Source organism: Cyrtonyx montezumae, unplaced genomic scaffold, assembly GCF_038088225.1.
Source record: "Cyrtonyx montezumae isolate F1298 unplaced genomic scaffold, pur_monq_1.0 scaffold_19, whole genome shotgun sequence".
NCBI classification, from domain to species: Eukaryota; Metazoa; Chordata; class Aves; order Galliformes; family Odontophoridae; genus Cyrtonyx; species Cyrtonyx montezumae.
The window spans coordinates 7,748,594-7,765,730 of NW_027071925.1; the positions used below are offsets into that span (position 1 = coordinate 7,748,594).

The window sequence follows — 17,137 nt, forward strand, 5'->3', positions numbered from 1 at the left end:
ACACAAGCGGAAAACACTGATTGCATCTAATTGAATCAGTCAAATTTCACAGGTGAACAAGTCCTCAGAGACCTTCTGCAGATAATAAACAACAGCATTTGTAATGACCCAGCTACACGGCACTCCTGAGACTTTGCAGTAAGATGAGACAGAGTTGATGCTTCTCTTACCTGGTAGTAGTAATCATCATAGTGTGGCTCATAGTGCTGATGCCCGGAGTTTTCGGGCGACAGAACATCGTTCAGTAACTCTTCACAGCCTGGCAAACAGGAACAAAAGCAAATGATCACGCTGAGAGTTTGTCTCCCCAGAGATTACATGCATGATGAAGGAAGAAACACAGTTACAGCTGAACTTTATGCAAAAATCTGAAAGTTAACTCTGGATTATATACAAATAGCTGAAAGAAAGCTCTGCCTCCAACATGAGGCACTAAATTGGTGCGATCACACTAATGCTGACTCAGCCTAGATACTCTGAGCTACAAGGAAAATGAAAGCTGGATGTTATTTGACTCAGTGACCTGCTCTGCAGCATCAAGACCACCCCTGATCAACCCTGAGCTCAGGATTTGCAGGCCTGGTGCTAGCTGGGTGTCCACCTGACATCAGTGTCAGCAAGATCTGCTCCTGATTCACTCTCGATAAAGGGATGGACTGGGCAATATCTGTGTGTCACAATTTCCCCTTCCAAAAGAGCTCTGTCACAGAGACACAGTGTTTGTCAAGCAAACACTTATGCACTGCTGTTGGAGATTTTCAGCTCCTGCGTTTGCTTTTGGTAACCACACGGACAGCTGGAAAAATCAATGACCACGTTTCCCTCAGTCCTTCTCTCGCCCGAAAACCTGAGACAAATATAGAAACACTGAAATCACCAGATATCTCATTCCACATTAATTACCAGTGACTGCACTTGGCACGTTGAGCTGCAGAAGGCAGTGGTGTCAGGCCAGGTTCTTTTACAATAACCAGTTTACAGCCTTGGGCATAAACTGTGTGAAACCTCAGCACGGACGTACATTTGGAAGCTGCAGTTCTCCAGCACAATACGTCTGGCTGTGACCTTCTGAAAAGAGGCAAGACATGAAACATTTTGCCTTGAGAAGACGTCTTTCTATCTGACTTGCCTTTCCTGTCTCTAAACATTTCCAACCCATCCATGAGCCATTTGTTTCTCCTGGTTTTAGTATTTTGTATGTCAGCGTGTGCTTGACTGAGGTTACTTTCTGGTCCTCTTCCAGAAGAGGCTTTTCTTTTGTGCATTTTGACATTAATATCAAAAGCTTATTACTCATCAAATTGACTGTGACAATCTTTATACGTATGAACAGCTTGCTCTGCTAAATGGTCTCTGCATGATATGGGGCATGCACTCATTAAACTGAGGGAAAAAAAGAATAAAAAAAATAAGGAAAAAAGTAAAATAAATGCCAAGAGCCACACTTCATTGTAGACTACTGCAATGAAGGTGTGTTTACTCAGTTCTAAACATTCTCAGTTATACCTTCAGCCAAAATTTTAAGCCTTATTTTCCTAATGAAATTGCACTAACAGTGCTCATAGCTAAAGACCTCTTATCAGTCACCCTTTATTTGAGCCTGCTAGATAAGAAATGTGTCACCTCCCTCAGCTTTCTCCTGTGGTGGGAAAGTCACAAAGGTGGGGTTGTGATTCTCAAAGGTACAAGAGAGATTTAGCTACCACAACCATGGGGCATTAAAACCTTTCTGCCTTGTCTCCTTTTGAAAGCTGGCCTGACTGCCCCGTTAGAGCCAGGAACCAACAGCCTCCAGATCTCCTGGGACTGAAATCTAGAGTTACGCTGCGAGGTCATGTATTCCCTCTTTTCTGTTTAGCTCCTCTTTTTTCCTGACCACAGTCTTTGATTTTCCTTGTCCATTAAGTCTGATGCCTTCATTATAGCCCTGTGCCATTTAAATTCAAGCCTCTAATTTACTCAATAAAAACACTAGGAAAAAGCACCATCTCCTTTATACCTAACCAGCGTGGGGCAGCCCTCCCTACTCCTTCATGACAGCCACCTGGCACAGGCATTGTGCCCTTATCCAGAACCACAGAAGCCAACCAAGCTTTTGATCCATTTCCAGAACATCACCAGGCATCGAATCCAATTTGGCACAGCTCAGTTTGGTGAATAGAGACAAATCTTGCTTGTATTGAAGGCACAGATGGAATTTCTACTGACACTGACAGGTTCAGGACATAGGTTCATCTCAGGCAATCCCTGTAAAGGAGACCTTTTGTTGGGAAGATGTTTGAGTCTGGGACAACTGGTGTCCCCTGTGGGAAAGGTTTGCTTAGCATGGTTAGTCTGCTAGCATCACAGCATGGATCTCCTTACCCTGCTAGGAAGATCTGCATGTTATTACACCTGGTAAAAAGGGAAAAGAAAATTCTGAGAGGCCATTTTCCTTTGGGATTACTAAAACAAATCACTGAGCTCTGGCAGTCGTCTGGACCTGATCCAACAACTGTCAGATCAATGGAAAGATGCCCATTGGCTTCAAGAGGCTTAGGATTGTGCCACTGTTTTTATTCTTGTTAAGAACTATATTTAAAGAATAAATTCTCTGTTGCTTAACCCCAGAGGGCCCACCCCTTAGCACCAGCAAGGTGGGTTTTGGCACACTGTCAGTAAATACATCAGCATTCTTGCTCGGTGCTTTTCTGTAACAGTGCTAAAGCATCTCACCTTTTGCTTCCCTTATCTGAATGATAATTTTGCAAGTACTCCAAGAGATTTACACAAGGGGCATGATATAAAGAGGGGACTGTATCAAGCTGCAGCATCTCAAATATGGTGCACATGCCTTCTTATTACCTGAATATATTTTGGCTTGCAGGCTGGGATGTGGCAGTGAGCCATTAAAATGTCACAGACCAGAAAGGAAATAAGAAAAAAAATATCAAGGTTTACTCTGGCAAATCTCAGCGTGGAAACGTGAAGGCATTGGACAGCACTCTGCACAGGGAGTGCTCTGGCCTGGCACACGGTGCTTCCTGCTACTAGTCTGTCTCACAAAGAGAAACATTTTGGCTGGGCTTGCAGAACTGCCAGGATGGATATTTCAAGCCATGCAGCAGTATGCACTTAAGGCTACAATCTGTCCATAAATAACTCACTGCAAATGGGAAGGAATACTTTCTGGCTACTTTAAGCATCTCCTGCACTGAGATGTTCTATTATTGCTATAATTTCTTTTTCCAGGAAACAATAAAACTGAAAGCCACTTATATGGCTGTTTGGAGCTGTTTCATTTGAATACCTACTTACACTGTACAGAGCTCTGTGTGTCAGTGCTCACCCAACAGAACACTGAGCTCCTCTCTAGTTCTGCCTGAATTATTGCAGTTTAAAACAAACAAACAAAACAAAACAAGAACCCCAAACATTTAATATAAGTGTTAAAAATGCAGAAGTAAGTGCAGCTCCTTTGGCCATTGTTGGATTAGGGAGAAACACACGATGTGTGAATTATTTGCACTTTGCAGAGGCAAAGTGAAGTAAAATGACAAGTGACTTGTCTCTGGTGAGAGGAATTCTGTTGCAGAACAAGAATTCTATGTAGTACCACAACCCATCAACATCACTTATCCTTTCTTCTTGTGACAACACAAATATTTCTTGAAAACACCCAGCTAAGCCTAGCAAACCCTCAAACACAGAGCTGTCTGTCCCAGAGAAAGGACAATATCATCTTTAGCCCTAAGCAAAGATTATGCAAATGCTTTCCAAGTCACTGAAGGGGAAGAACCTTTAACATTTTCAGTTTGCTCTGGATGCCAGTCGTGATTTCCCCTCCCACAGTAGTTTTACAAATTTGCCTTCAGTTTCATTTCACACTCTAACAAACAGTCAATTTGCAAACAGACATTCTGGCCACAAATAAATGCAATTGCAGCAAAGTGTTTTCCTGCAAAGGCTAGAAGGAGAATTAACCCATCCTGTGTCAGGCAATTTTCACAGCCAATTAAGCAATTTTAATACTATAGGAAATCAAACCTGATTACCTAATTGAACGAAGTTGGTTCCGGGCACTTTTCCCAAGACCAATAGCGTTTTGCTTCACCTACCCCTGGATCCTTAATGGTGTATGAAATTCATTTACAGCTTCAAGTTGAGCCACAGAAAATTCTGCAGTACTTTTTAGAACAAATAGCATCAGTTCGTCAAAGGGTTACGGTGTTACTCACAACAGCAGAGCTCAGCTCTGTACCCATGACAGCCCTCCCAGAGCCCACGTACCACTCCACTCAGCTCAGCCTCGCCCCTTATTGAAGTTATTGTCCTCCAACCACTTCGCAGGGGTCACTGTTGCTTTCGTGGTTAAAATAAGCTATTAAACCGGAACGGATTTGCCTTTTTTTCTTCCAATTCCGCATTAATTTGTATTCGCATTGCGCTCTCTCATCCCTGAGCTGCAGCACCAGGGTCAGCAGGGGGAGCTCGCCCTTCATTTGTCACGGTGCTGGGTTTTTTAAGTCAAGTATCAAAGCGGAGGGACCATTGGAAAGACAACAGAAATCTTAAAATAGAAAGCACACATCAAACCTAATTAGATTCTGCTAAACAGACCACGAGGCTGGTGCTGCAAACACGTCTGGCTGCAGAACCTAGCAGCCATTCTAGCACATTAGAGATAATAGTTCCACTCAAACCTTCAAGTATTATGAGTGCTGAAAATATTTACTGAACGGTACAATAAATTCAGTACAGCAAAAATAGTCGTTGCTGAGCAAACTGTAATGGATCCCATGCTGACCCTGCTGCAATGAATGGGAGTTCAGGCTGAGGGTGATGTTCCAGCTGCTCTCAACATCTCTGCACAGTGCCACTTCAGACACAGTTCTGGCTTTGACTCAGCTGCTAGGTAAGGGTCTGGGCACTATTTGATGGCAATTGCTCTCCAGACTAATGCAGCTATTAGAAATAAAGTCATGCCGTGAGCAGAGAGCGAAGGCAGATTCAGCAGTATTCCAGGGAAACTGCTGCAAAGCTTTAAATTTGATGGCAAGCCTGTCCCTGGCTCCGGCAGAGCATAACTGCATGGGGAAAATAGCCTGGACAGTAGGAGTTCTGCTCAAATGCTGAGGCAAAGTGCTTTAATCCACAAAGGACAAACAAAAAGAAGCAAAGCTTTCCATAAATAAAATGCACTCCAGCCCGTGCAGTACTCCATCCCAGAGACACAGCGGGAGTGAGCTCCTCCAACACACTTCTGCCCCCTAACACTGACACCTTCACTGGGAAAAGTTCTCTCCTGGGGGTGCCTGCTGTTAGTGAGACTCCTCAGCACATCCTTCCCCGAGGTTCCTGCTATTTAGCAGCCAAAGATTGTTCCTTCTGGATCTGAAAGGGATTTGAATCTATTCTAGATGCTTCAAGCCTGATGTTTTAAATGCCAATTAGACTACCAAAAAAAAATTAAAAAAAAAATAACTCTACTTTGCTTCTATTTTGCAAAAAGGTTCTTCAGCATACTATTAAGCAAGTATGTGTGAGATAACTTAATCTGAAGTCTCATCAATGAGAAATATGGCAAGGCACTAGGATAGTAAAGTTTGATTTTAGACATTTGGCTTCAAGCGCTAAGAATAACACAGCTTCATACTCCATCACTGAAAAAAAACACTGATTTATAGCAGCATCTAATTTTGCTCTATTAATCTGATTACCACAAGCAACTGCCATAGGCTGAGAAGGCAAAGAATCATAGTTGTACTCTGCTGCTGCCAAGACTAATTGCTTTTGTTCGATAACAGCTCTGCTGCTATCACTGGGATGTGGCTGCACTGATAAGCCAGGGGTGGAAGCTTCTCATTGTGAAAGGCAGACACACCTGTTTTCAACTTTAACATGACTGCTTTGTTTTTAAGGAACGTGTAACTGGAAGCTAAAGACTAATAAAATGTGCTCGTACTGTGGAGTGAGCAACAGAGCAGATCTGCTTAAGAGATGCTCTGAAAGCACACATAACAATGTCTTACTGGAAACTGATGCAATCACTCCTGCAAATATATGCACTGTGAGTGCTGACAAAGCTAATGGTGTGCTAAGACAATTCCATGTGATGCTGCAGAACTGGAAGATTTCTCTGTATCTGTTCACATGTACACACTAAAACCCATCCACTACATCATAAGATGCTCCACGTGAGAGCTTCGAGGCACTCATGAACTGTGAGTATAAAATATTCCAGAGTGATTCAGCCATGTTGTCACAGGCGTAGACCTTAGGACATGAATGTGTGACCCATTCCCCCGAGGTGAGCAGGGGAGGAGGCCTCTGATAACACACAGTATGCCCACATTGTCCCCCCCCACTGGCTTCTATTGACTGCAAACAAGGGCACTTCTGTTACAGAACAGATGTTCTCCTGGTTCACACCTCTCCCTTACTATATAGGAGCTCATTTTCAGACTGTGAATTACAGAAGATTAACAGATGCATAGAGCTTGTGTATTCCTTAACCTAGAACCTGGTTTGCTACAGCACCTTTTAGAAAAGGAGAATGTCTAGTGTAGGCCATAGAGTTTATGCATCAATGCATTAACTTTCCTTTAGGGCTTTCCAGTGCCCCCTGTCAAATATATCAGCAACACCTTGGAAGGTGCCTCCATGTGTATGGACTGTGAGCAACTTCTCGCTGTAATTTCACATTATTATTATTATAATTATACACTGTCCTCAGCTGCCATAAACTTTAATTAAAATGGCTACGGTGCCACATTCTTGCATCATTGTGGCTTCACCATAGTTTCATTGTAGCTGACTCTCCAGAGGATTCTCACGGAACCAGGCTACAGCTGCTGTGACATTGGCTTTGCCCCTGAAGTGAAGCCCTGGGGCTGTGATGGTGTTGTGGCACTTCCCTAAGGACATACCAGGTGTCTGGGAAAGGACAGGCTGAATTATTTTGCTACGGGAAGCTAGAAGATTGATCAGCAGCAAAACAACTGGTCTCCCTGCTGTTTGCTCCACTGTCCTTTGGCAGTGCTACAAACGCACAATAGTGTCTGTGCCTTCTGTGCAAAGGAGATGGTTTGATCTAACAGGTCTCTGCCCTCTGAGCTCCTTAACATGTCCTGCCTGTAATTAACACTTTTCATTACAATTCAAGCACCTAAGTACTCTGAAAACATGAAGCAACTATACCTTGTGGATAAGAAAAGCATAATAGTCTTAAATTTTCTAGTAGAGAAAGCACTGCCCAAGGGATCCCTAAGTTCTTTTGGTAAATCAACAGCAGAACCAGAGCCTGGGAGCATCAGACATGGGTGCTGCCTACTAACCACAAGGCTACTCTTTCTTCTGCTGTTTTTTCCTGATACATTTTGCTTTAAAACACATCACATTTGCTTTGAAAAATTAACAGTAAACCAACACACAACCAGCACACTGTGCATGTAGGAACTCTTAACAGTGCACACCAGCGATGCACGAATTGCTCAAGAAGCAAAAATATACTGGCTCTGTTCCCAGAGTTGCCCTCCTGTCACTACAAATAATCACAGTCAAGAGAGAAGCAGCAGCCAGTCCAGCCACGCTGCTTTCTGCCGCATAAACATCAGCCAGTCTCAGATAAGGCATAATTGCACTGCTACACCAAGCAACAAACCAGCTACGCCAAGAGTGATGTGGCCAGGAACACTCAGCTCCAACTGAAGGGGTCACCCAGTGATCCTCACCAACACAGAGCTCAGGAACACACACTCAGCTCTGGGTTTTTATTTTTCAATTCGTAAAAGACAGAAAAAAAGAAAGCCAAGAAGGACCGCTGGGGATTATAACTGCTGCTCCCTAGCAGACGTACTGGCTTTGATCATTACATTTCCTGCAACCAGAGAAACATGGGTAGCACTGAAGTGGGTTATTTTTAGGAAACATGCACATACCTTTGATAGCAAAAACTCCATGACAGAAGTCCTTAAAATTGATTCTTCCCAAATCATTTGGGTCCAAGTACTTTGCCAGTTTTTCCACCTAAAAGAAAAGATTATAGAAATGTGCATTGATATTGGTGAACTGATACAGGGACCCTCTGCCCAAGTGTTCTGTAACTTCCACAGAAGACCACTAGCAGAAAAATAACTGCAGTGTTTGCTTGAACCAGTTTTGCTCCGCAAACTGAAATCCTTTGGCCGTAGCAGAGAACATACGTTTGAATAGGAAAATACATTAATATTTTTTTAAAATAAGTTTATGTGATGTGAATTCATTACACTACAGAGCCAAGCAATTGTAATCCCAGCTTCACAATTTAGCATTTCTGATCACTGCTCACTGTAAAACGAGATTACATTGAATTCAAATGCAGCCACCAAGTTGGCATTTGCCCCAGAGAAGGTCTGGCAGTTTTTTCCTGGGGACATTCATGATGAGGGAGAAAAGCAGTGTGAGAGGAGAGGCTGCAGTGTTGTGCTGTCTAGAATAAAGGAAGTGAGGGTTTCCACAGAAACATGCAACTGAAGAGGGAGAACCAGGAGGGAAGCAGAGCAGCCCACGGGGGTGGGTCTGTGCTGGGACACCCCATCTGGCTGCTCTCCCATCAGGAATCTGCTGCATGGCACTGTACAAGTCCCTCATCCCTGTGCCTTCGTGCCTCACACCCAACAGCACGTGTACCGAGGTGGCTTCTTGTTGCCCTGTCAGCAGCAGCACCATTGCAGCCTTGGTCAGGTCCTAACAGCACACAGCACAGCCCAGATGAGAGGAGCAGGTGAGAACAACAGGCACATAAGGTGTGGCACCACCCTGGTAACCACAGTGTGAGCTCAGAGATGTCAGTCTGAGCAGCAACAGAAGCGCAGCTGGAGAGATATGCAACTAATGAATCCAGGTGACCCAGTTTCTCAACGTTCTGTGTTGTCTTTTTAAACACGCCAGCAGAAACCTAGCAGCTTCTTAAAACCCTGCAGATAAGGCAGCAATGCGTGCACGTGACATCTCAGATTCACAATGTGTTTCTAAATTCTCTATGTGCTAATAATGCTTTGATTAGCCAAAGGCCTCATTTAGGACGAGCAAATCTACAGCTAACGAAGGTGTTGGGACAATGAGATGCAATTCCTCACAACACAACAGCTCCTGCCCTCTGCACAAGGTTTCCTGACCCTCCCTGAGTCCCAGCAGTGCAGCAGCAGCAGGGTACCACCACTGACACAGCAGTAAATTAACAGTACAGAGGATGGTAGGCGTGGAAGATAAAAGTGTTCGTTCCCTCCAAGTCTTTGCTTGAGACATTTTATTCTAGCCAGGAGGGCTGAACCACAAGATACCCCAGATGAGCAACTTTGATCTCCATTCACACACAGATTTTAGGTATCATCCTCTCTACCCATAAATTCTGTCATGATGTTTTATTCTGGATCGTCAAAAAGATTCACATCTTACACTCAAAGAGCCATGAAACCTTCCCTCCCACTGATCTCCCGGCTAATTCAGACTGTCTGCTCTCATTTTGGAGGCATCCAGTGGAAAGCCCAGACTCGTGCCTTGTGAGGCCTGGCTTCTCTCTGGATGGGGCAAGAGGGATTCTCCCACTGACATCTCATTTTGTATACACATGAAATACAGCTCAATATACACTTCGCAGACAAAACATCAAGAGAAGCCATGTATAACAAAGACCTGGCACAGATCTCTACAAATACAGACGTTCAGGATGCAGGTCCTGTCCTGTAACAACAACACACCTGTCCTAATGAACACCTTGCTCACCCCTTAAGAGACAACACGTACAAAGGGCTCCTGCAGTTCAGCAGCAAAATCAGCAGCAAAAGATTCCAGAACACGGACACCTCACCAGAAACTGTAGTGTGGGTTTAATGCATACAAGACCAGCTGGAAATCCTTCCTGAAACCAATTAAACAGATACAGGCTCAGTACTGGAAAGCAGGGTCACTGTTGATCCTGCTCACCTTCTCAAACAGCACAAATGTTACAGAAAGATGAAGCAGCAGCAGCAGTTCCTTTCTTCAGACTAGTTTTGGGTGCACTGAAAGCAGCACAATCACACCGGCCATCAAGGCTGGCAGCAGGAAGATTTTAGAGCTGAAAATCTTCCTGAGCACCACACACAGCAGATGTGTCAGCTGCTGTAACAGCCCCAACCCAGGGACCTGGATGAGGACCTCGGAGCGGCCACTAGCTGAGCATCTGTCCCCTCACAGCCACAGCAGCAAAATCTGATCAGACACCTGTCATCTGGGCTACAGACCAGCCCGTAACTCTCTATGACAAATGGCAAGCTCCCATTGTTGCGATGTAAATAAATGGCATTTCAGATGCTTGCAGGGTTGCTCTGGAGAATCCTATTTCCTGTAGGTCTCTTGTTAAGAGGCAACAAATTGTGTTTTGGGTTTTAATGCAGATTCCTGCAGGCAGCCAGGAAGCCTCTTCACGATTTAATATTGTGTCACAGCACAGCAGTGTCACTGGGTGTTCCCAGCAAGCCTGTTATGCTAAGTGCATTTCTGAAAGCTGATCCAGTGATTTTTGTCCACCCGCTTCTCAGTCACATACAATTACATTTTATAATCAAATGAAAGGAGATACTCTACGTCCGGATGTGTTTGTTACAGAGGAACAGAGAATATATTCATTTTTAGGTCTGAGCAATGTCTTATCAGTAAATGAAATTATCACCTGAGCAAAGTGCTTCAGTCTCCAGTTCCACCCAAATCCAATTTTGCAGGTTTTCAATTAGATTTTATAAGGCAAATAACTGACATCAGTTCAGGGGAGATGAAAAACTTTAACAGCCTGATGGAATCAATGCCAGTACGGCTCACATCTTCAGCCAGTCCTGGCCAACATAGCTCCCAGCACAGGTCGAGGGACATGAGGCTTTTTATCAGCTAGGATTATATTTAGGTAGATAGCTGCATACAGTTAGTGCACTGATGCACACACGTGTACAGTACATAAACCCCTGTGTAGCTGTGCAGCTTTGAGGCCCTAGTGCACCTGATCATGCACTCTTAACTGCTGTTTTCTGAGATTCTTTGCTGCAACACCTAAAAGGGACCATCAGACAGGGCCTCTCGTTGGGGCTGGAACAAAAGTGAAAGCTCCTACTCGGTTTAAGCAGTATTTTCAAGTTAATTGCAGACTGGAGGCATTAAAATTAAGCAGCTTCAAGCTGTGGTCAAATAAGCAACACCATCACAGCTACCTCTAAATCTTCTCCACTGTCCATATCGTGTCAACCATCCTTCTGTTCCACTTTGTAGAAAAAATATGTCCTGTCCTTCTCAGAAGGGGTTGGCTCCTGGCAGTTAATCAGAAGCTGTAGTGCTTATTTATTGCCCTGGGAAGCTTGTCAGTCCAGCAGCCAGGCTGCACAACATTTAAGCCTTTTTTGCAGTCCACAGCTCTGTGGGCTTACAGACACAGCACTCTGACAGCAAATGCAGAAGAAGCAGTGTTTCAGCCCTGGCAGTGGAATGGGCACTGCAGGACGTGGTCAGACTCCTGAGCCCCCTGCACCTTCAGGCAGTGCTGGGCTCTCCTGAGCAGATCCCTCTGCAAAGAACACAGGACTGCAACACCAACTGCTGCCAAAATTCAGTGCTGAAATAACCATGTGATCACTGTGATGCCTACAGGGAACAAACCTGAACATCACAGACCACTGAGAGGAGCTGGAACCAGTGTTTTGGGCTGGGGACAGACACTGCAACAGGACACAGAGCAATCCCCCATGAGGGTGTTAAACCATGAGGTCAGCAAGAGCATGGTCTGGATTGCGAACTCTTTTCTTCATTATATAAAGAATGGAGACAGAAAAAATTAGCTGAAGGCTCAACAGCTTAGCCAGCTCTCCTGGCAGCTGCAAGGGTATCTAATGGGCTCCTCGGTAGACATCCAGTAGTCTCAAAGAAAAGAAATAAATCATTTTTTGCTTTGGGAAACAATTGGAGCTCTGGCTAGCACAGAGGAGATTAATTAACACAAAGAAAATCTGCTAGATTTAGCTGAAATTTACTTCTGGGGGACTCCACACTGGCTCCATCCACTAAAACCTTTCAGCAGGATCCAAGTCATAGCTAGAAGATGCCATTTGAAATAGATAACTCAGCAGCCTGACTTCATACTGCAGGAGTCTGTGAGCACGTCTCACTCTGTAGTGAGAGCAGGGAGCACCTGGGAGCAGCAGGAATGGCAAGACAAGTGCTTGCAGGAAAGGTCAGACTGTGCTGCAGTGGTGACATTTGGGCAGCATCTCCTGAAGCAGAAGCATTTGTTCAAAGCCTACAAACACTTCCAGCAAAAGAAGATTACATATGTAAATGCTGCAGGGAGGAATTGGAGAGGTCGCCGTGCAATTTATACAGGGAGCAGCAGAACTGCACTCACTCCAATTTTAACGGACTTCAGACTTTAGGGCTTCAGAGTCCTTTTCTGTCAGGGCTGTTGGTTTCACCCCCACTCCCAGGGGCACAGCTCAGGGATGCAGACCACTCCCCCTCTGCAGAGCAGTTCCCAGAGCTCTGCTACTCTGCCCTGTGCCAGACACAGACATCTGGCCACCAGCAAGTTGCAGCCTTGCATCTTTAGAGACAACGCTAGTTACAAGCTTTGCTGTTTTCTTGCTTATATAAACCCCAACATGATGGATCTCGCTAGGAATAAGTTCCATTGAAAGGGCTGCTACTAAAACCAGCCTGCCATATCTGAGCATTTCATATTCCATTGAAGAACATTTTATTATCTTCTGACAGGGAAAGATTGAGTCACATGGAACTGCACAAAGAGACCACATTAGAGATGGATTTATCTAAAACACTTCTAATAAGCTATTAAGTGAACATAATACTCCACGAACCTCAACAAATGTGTGTGACAGAAATGCAGGCAGCACTGGGAAAATTGATGCTATGACTTCTGTTTTCCTGTTCTGTGAGGAGAGAGAAATCACTTGCAGTCTTTACTATATATGATGACATAAATCTGATTTGGGATAACAACAAATGCAATTCTTGAGATATTATATACTCAGGTTTTTGCTGTTAATATTCTTAAATTCAGATTTTTCTCCATAGCAGAGACCCAGAAGCTATTCTGTGTAAGGGATCCCTCTTCTTGCACCATGTGTCCCACTGGCTAGCTGCTCTGCTTACAAAACAATGCATTTTATAACCACAAATAATCATTTGTAAGCTTTGAGCAAAGTGCACATGAATAGTTCTGACTATGACAGCACCAAAGAAAGGTCATTGCCCGTTTTATTCATCAGAATGAAAAGTACTCCGGAATTAAAAAAGCTTTCTAAGCTCCCTCATAGGACAGACCCCAAAGTGACTGCTGACAGGTACAGAATTTGCATCTCTCCCATCCTTTTTGCAAACCCACAGCCCCCTGGAAGCCTTTCCTCTGCTTCACACGCTTTTGGATCAGACCTCCACTGCAGGTAGGGGAAACTGCACCACCTGCTGCTATAGACAACGCTGCTGCAATGTTCTTTCTCTTGTAGTTTACCCATCCTATCACAGTGCAGCAGCTGAAAATGAGCACCAGACCAACATCTTACAGACTCCTCCACCATCCATCAGCCCAGATGTGAGAAGTTCTCATTTGAAGTTACTTCACCAGAGCTGATGTGAGCAGGAGGCCGTTTGCCTCCTTCCCTCTGATGCTGTGTTGCAAAACAAAACGTTTGGCTGGGCCCACTGCTCATACAACAGTCTATGGGGAATCCCACACAGTCTGGAATGCCATGGGAACAGAGAGTAAGGCTAAAAATATGCTGGAGCCATCTGTTCATCCTCCAGTGATTTTTTGGTGTTGTTCTGGAAACAAAGAGTTAATGTGATGAACTGTTTTCCTAAAATCACTGATTCACTCATTTGCTAAAATAAACAGAACTGCATTAACACCTTCTCCTCCACTTCTACCAGAACTGAAACCACGTCTTTCTGAAAAAATGAGGCTGTTAGCAAAAGCTGTGACAAGCTGAAATGAAGCTCAGCCCTTTATTGTCTCATCCATTAGCACATGTCAAATATAGCACGAAAGTCTGATCTCAAGAGATGCAGGATGCAGTTGGTCATGTGGGTGCAGCAAGCTTCGATTTTAAACAAGAAGGAAGATGTCTGGGTTACAGCAGGCTTATCTACAAGTGATGCAGCATGGATTCATTATCAGAGAAAAAAATATTCTCCCTCTCTGCAGCTTGCAGTGTGCGTGATCATTCCCATCAGAACATAAAGGGAACTTCCACAGAATAATGGTTTTCATGGCCTCCAGCTGAGAGACATCAGCCAAATGGGATCTGCTCCAGGAATAATTATCACTTTTGAACTGGGGAGAGAGGTGGGGCAAACAGCAGCTCCTGAGCCAACACTTCCTCATCGCCTTCCTTGCTGACACATCTGCAGTCACACTTAATTGAGGTGCAATCACATGCAAAAAGCAGGCACAATACCAGGAGGGGGCTGGAGAGGGTGGGGAGAGCTGAGCAAGTCTGAGCTATCCCTGCAGGGGGAAAACAGTGCCTGAAGCTACAGAAAATACACCAAAGCAGAACCTGAAACCACCACCACTGCCACAGGTACTCTCCCGGATGTGCAAGAGTGCTTTGAAAAGAGAGCTTCTCACACATGGGCTAATGGATGGCCAAAGAGTCTGTTGAGATGTTGGTCTTGTGCTTCCAGTACCTGCTCACTGTCAGCTGCTGCGCTGCAATTGACAAACTACATGAGAAATATGCAAGATGAGAACAAGGCCCCTTTCTGTCAGCCATGTTCTGGCACTCTACTTGTGTATCAGGAACACGGTCAAGTGCAACAGCAGATTCCCAGCATCACCCAGTTTTGACATCAGCATCCTTTCAGTCTCCAGCCTCAAAGACAGAAAGCAGGTGTTACACTCAAGTCTCTTCTCTCGACCACGTACTTCCATTATTAATTTCTGTCCCCGGCACATAAGACTGCCCACACACGTGCAGCCAGGGCACACTGCTGTGTTTCACACCAAACTTTCAAACAGGAGAGATCGCAGAGCCAGCAGAGGTCTGCCTCACGTGGCACATGTGGGACATCCTCAGTGCTCAGCCCACTCCTGAAATTACTCCCGAGCCCAGCTGTTAAAAGGAGTGTGCTCGGCCTTTGGCATGCTCGCAGACACAGAGCATGAAATCTAGGTCATGAGATCTGATCTCAAAATCAAAAGCCTGAGCAGCAGTCCTGAAATTAAACTGAATGAAAGAAATTTCACAGCAAATTAATGCTTTGACGGAAGTCCCGGGAGGAATGAGTATTGGATGAATCCAGCACAGGGAGACACACATTAGTTAAGATGACAAACATCAGGCTGAAAGGTATGATTAAAGGAACAATCTTCCACTTAGCTGAAGAGAAAGATGCTTAACCTTTCTGAAAAGTGTGGCTAGGAGGAAGCATCCTACCCCAGCAAAGCAGAGGAGGAATGTGCAGCAAGTGCCACCCGCTATGGGGGGATAATTATCAAATATGAAATGAGGCTGACAGGACTGCTCAGTGCTGACATCAAGTTGAGGGAAGCTGAGCAGGCAGTGGTGGAGAGTGGAGCTAGGGCTGCTAATGGCAATAGGATAACGCCGAGTCCCAGCAGGAGCATCGTGGCTGGGCATCAAGGGAAGGAGGGAGGCCTTGCTGCACCAGCCTGCCTGAGCAAAGATTCCTGACCACAGCAGTAATGTGCACGTGTACACACACTCCTCCCAGCACCTCTTTCCATACAAAAATCAGCCTTTGTTCTTCAAGGAGCAGCTCAGCTCTCAGGAGAGCTGTGTTAAATTACCAGCTCTGTCACAGAACTAATGTTTTGATTATGGGCATACACTGGAACAGCACTACAGTACCATACTACAGTGGGTAACTGGCATGCATCATGCACGTACAGAAAGAAGCAAATGCCTTATGCAGTCTTATATAAAACTCATTAGAAATGCCTCAACTGGCTGGTTTGAACCTATTTGGCCTGCACTCTCATTTACTGCAACAGAGCTCTCAGAAGTGATATTCAGAGATGGAGAGATTCTAAAAATAACCACTGCAGGGAAAGAGGAGAGGAATGGAGACGAAATCGTTTCTTTGCTCTGGCCAACAGATTGGGCAGCAGCTCACAAGTCCCAGGGAACTCTCCGTTCCAGTTCTGCTCTGTTAGCAAGCCTGCACTCCCGAACGGCTTGGTGGCAGATCATTTCTGGAAACCTAACATGACATAAATATTTGCAGAAGACATGCAAGAAGGGATTTTGGGTCTGTCTGAGGACAGACCAGAAATTGTCACAAATCAGCCAAAACAGAGCTTAGACACAAGACAAAAGCTATAGCCGCCAGTGAATCGATGTAGGTCATCACCCTGCCATTAAGACAAATATATGTGGGTGCTAAATCAGTAACAGGAATTCAGTCCCCAGCCTACTTAGCTAGAGGTCTCTCTATGAGCTGTGAGATTGGATTTAAAAATAAAAAGAATTATACTTGCACACTGCCCTGTGCTTCCCGGCAACAAACCTTTCTGCTGAAGCCAATGCAAAGATCACATTCTTGTATGCAAGCTTTCCTCCTCTGCTGGGCTGTTACCCCACAGCTAAGGTCTGAGTCACAGGGTCCTGTCACAAATTCATGGCATACCAGCAGAAATGCTGCTCCTCGCTCCTTCCCTCACCCACTGCCATGTAACTGCAGCATGCTCTCATGCTTGTACAGGTGCTAGACAGCTGAAAAAGGCTTCCTGAAAAGCATAGGAGAAGTGATGAGACAATTATGTCTACAGATTAACTGCCTCAGCACATTTTATTAAATCACATGAGTAAGTTTATAGAGTACCCGAGAACAATTTGCAAACAGACATAACACCCAGACTTCACGTAGTGCTTTTGACTACTTCATATAGTAATGCTGGCATTGACTTGGGGTTATTGGTGAGAAATGGGCAGATAAGAGCAGGTGATGAGGCATAAGGTACCACTAAAGCTGATGCAGATGTTCTGCATCCCAAATCCTACACTCCCAAAAGGAGGGTGTCCTGATGGAGCAGCACAGCAGAGAGAGGCATGCCTCAGTGTGAGGATCTCCTCCAGCCACCCGCTCAACAGAGCTGAAACACAACCACAGCACTCCC

General features: G+C 44.8%; 2 protein-coding genes across 3 annotated transcripts in view; one reads left to right on the forward strand and one right to left on the reverse strand.

The window, feature by feature from the left end:
- The window catches only part of TMEM100 (transmembrane protein 100), a 369,211-nt gene that overhangs the window by 62,349 nt on the left and 289,725 nt on the right, over positions 1–17,137 (forward strand). The window lies entirely within an intron of this gene.
- RAB11FIP4 (RAB11 family interacting protein 4) overlaps positions 1–17,137 on the reverse strand; it is a 76,143-nt gene that overhangs the window by 47,108 nt on the left and 11,898 nt on the right. For both annotated transcript variants that reach the window (XM_065735532.1, XM_065735531.1), the window contains exons 2-3: positions 7,920–8,007; positions 171–259 (exon numbers count right to left, since the gene is read on the reverse strand). In XM_065735532.1, the coding sequence (XP_065591604.1) occupies positions 171–259; positions 7,920–8,007 (177 nt within the window). The remainder of the gene's footprint in view (positions 1–170; positions 260–7,919; positions 8,008–17,137) is intronic.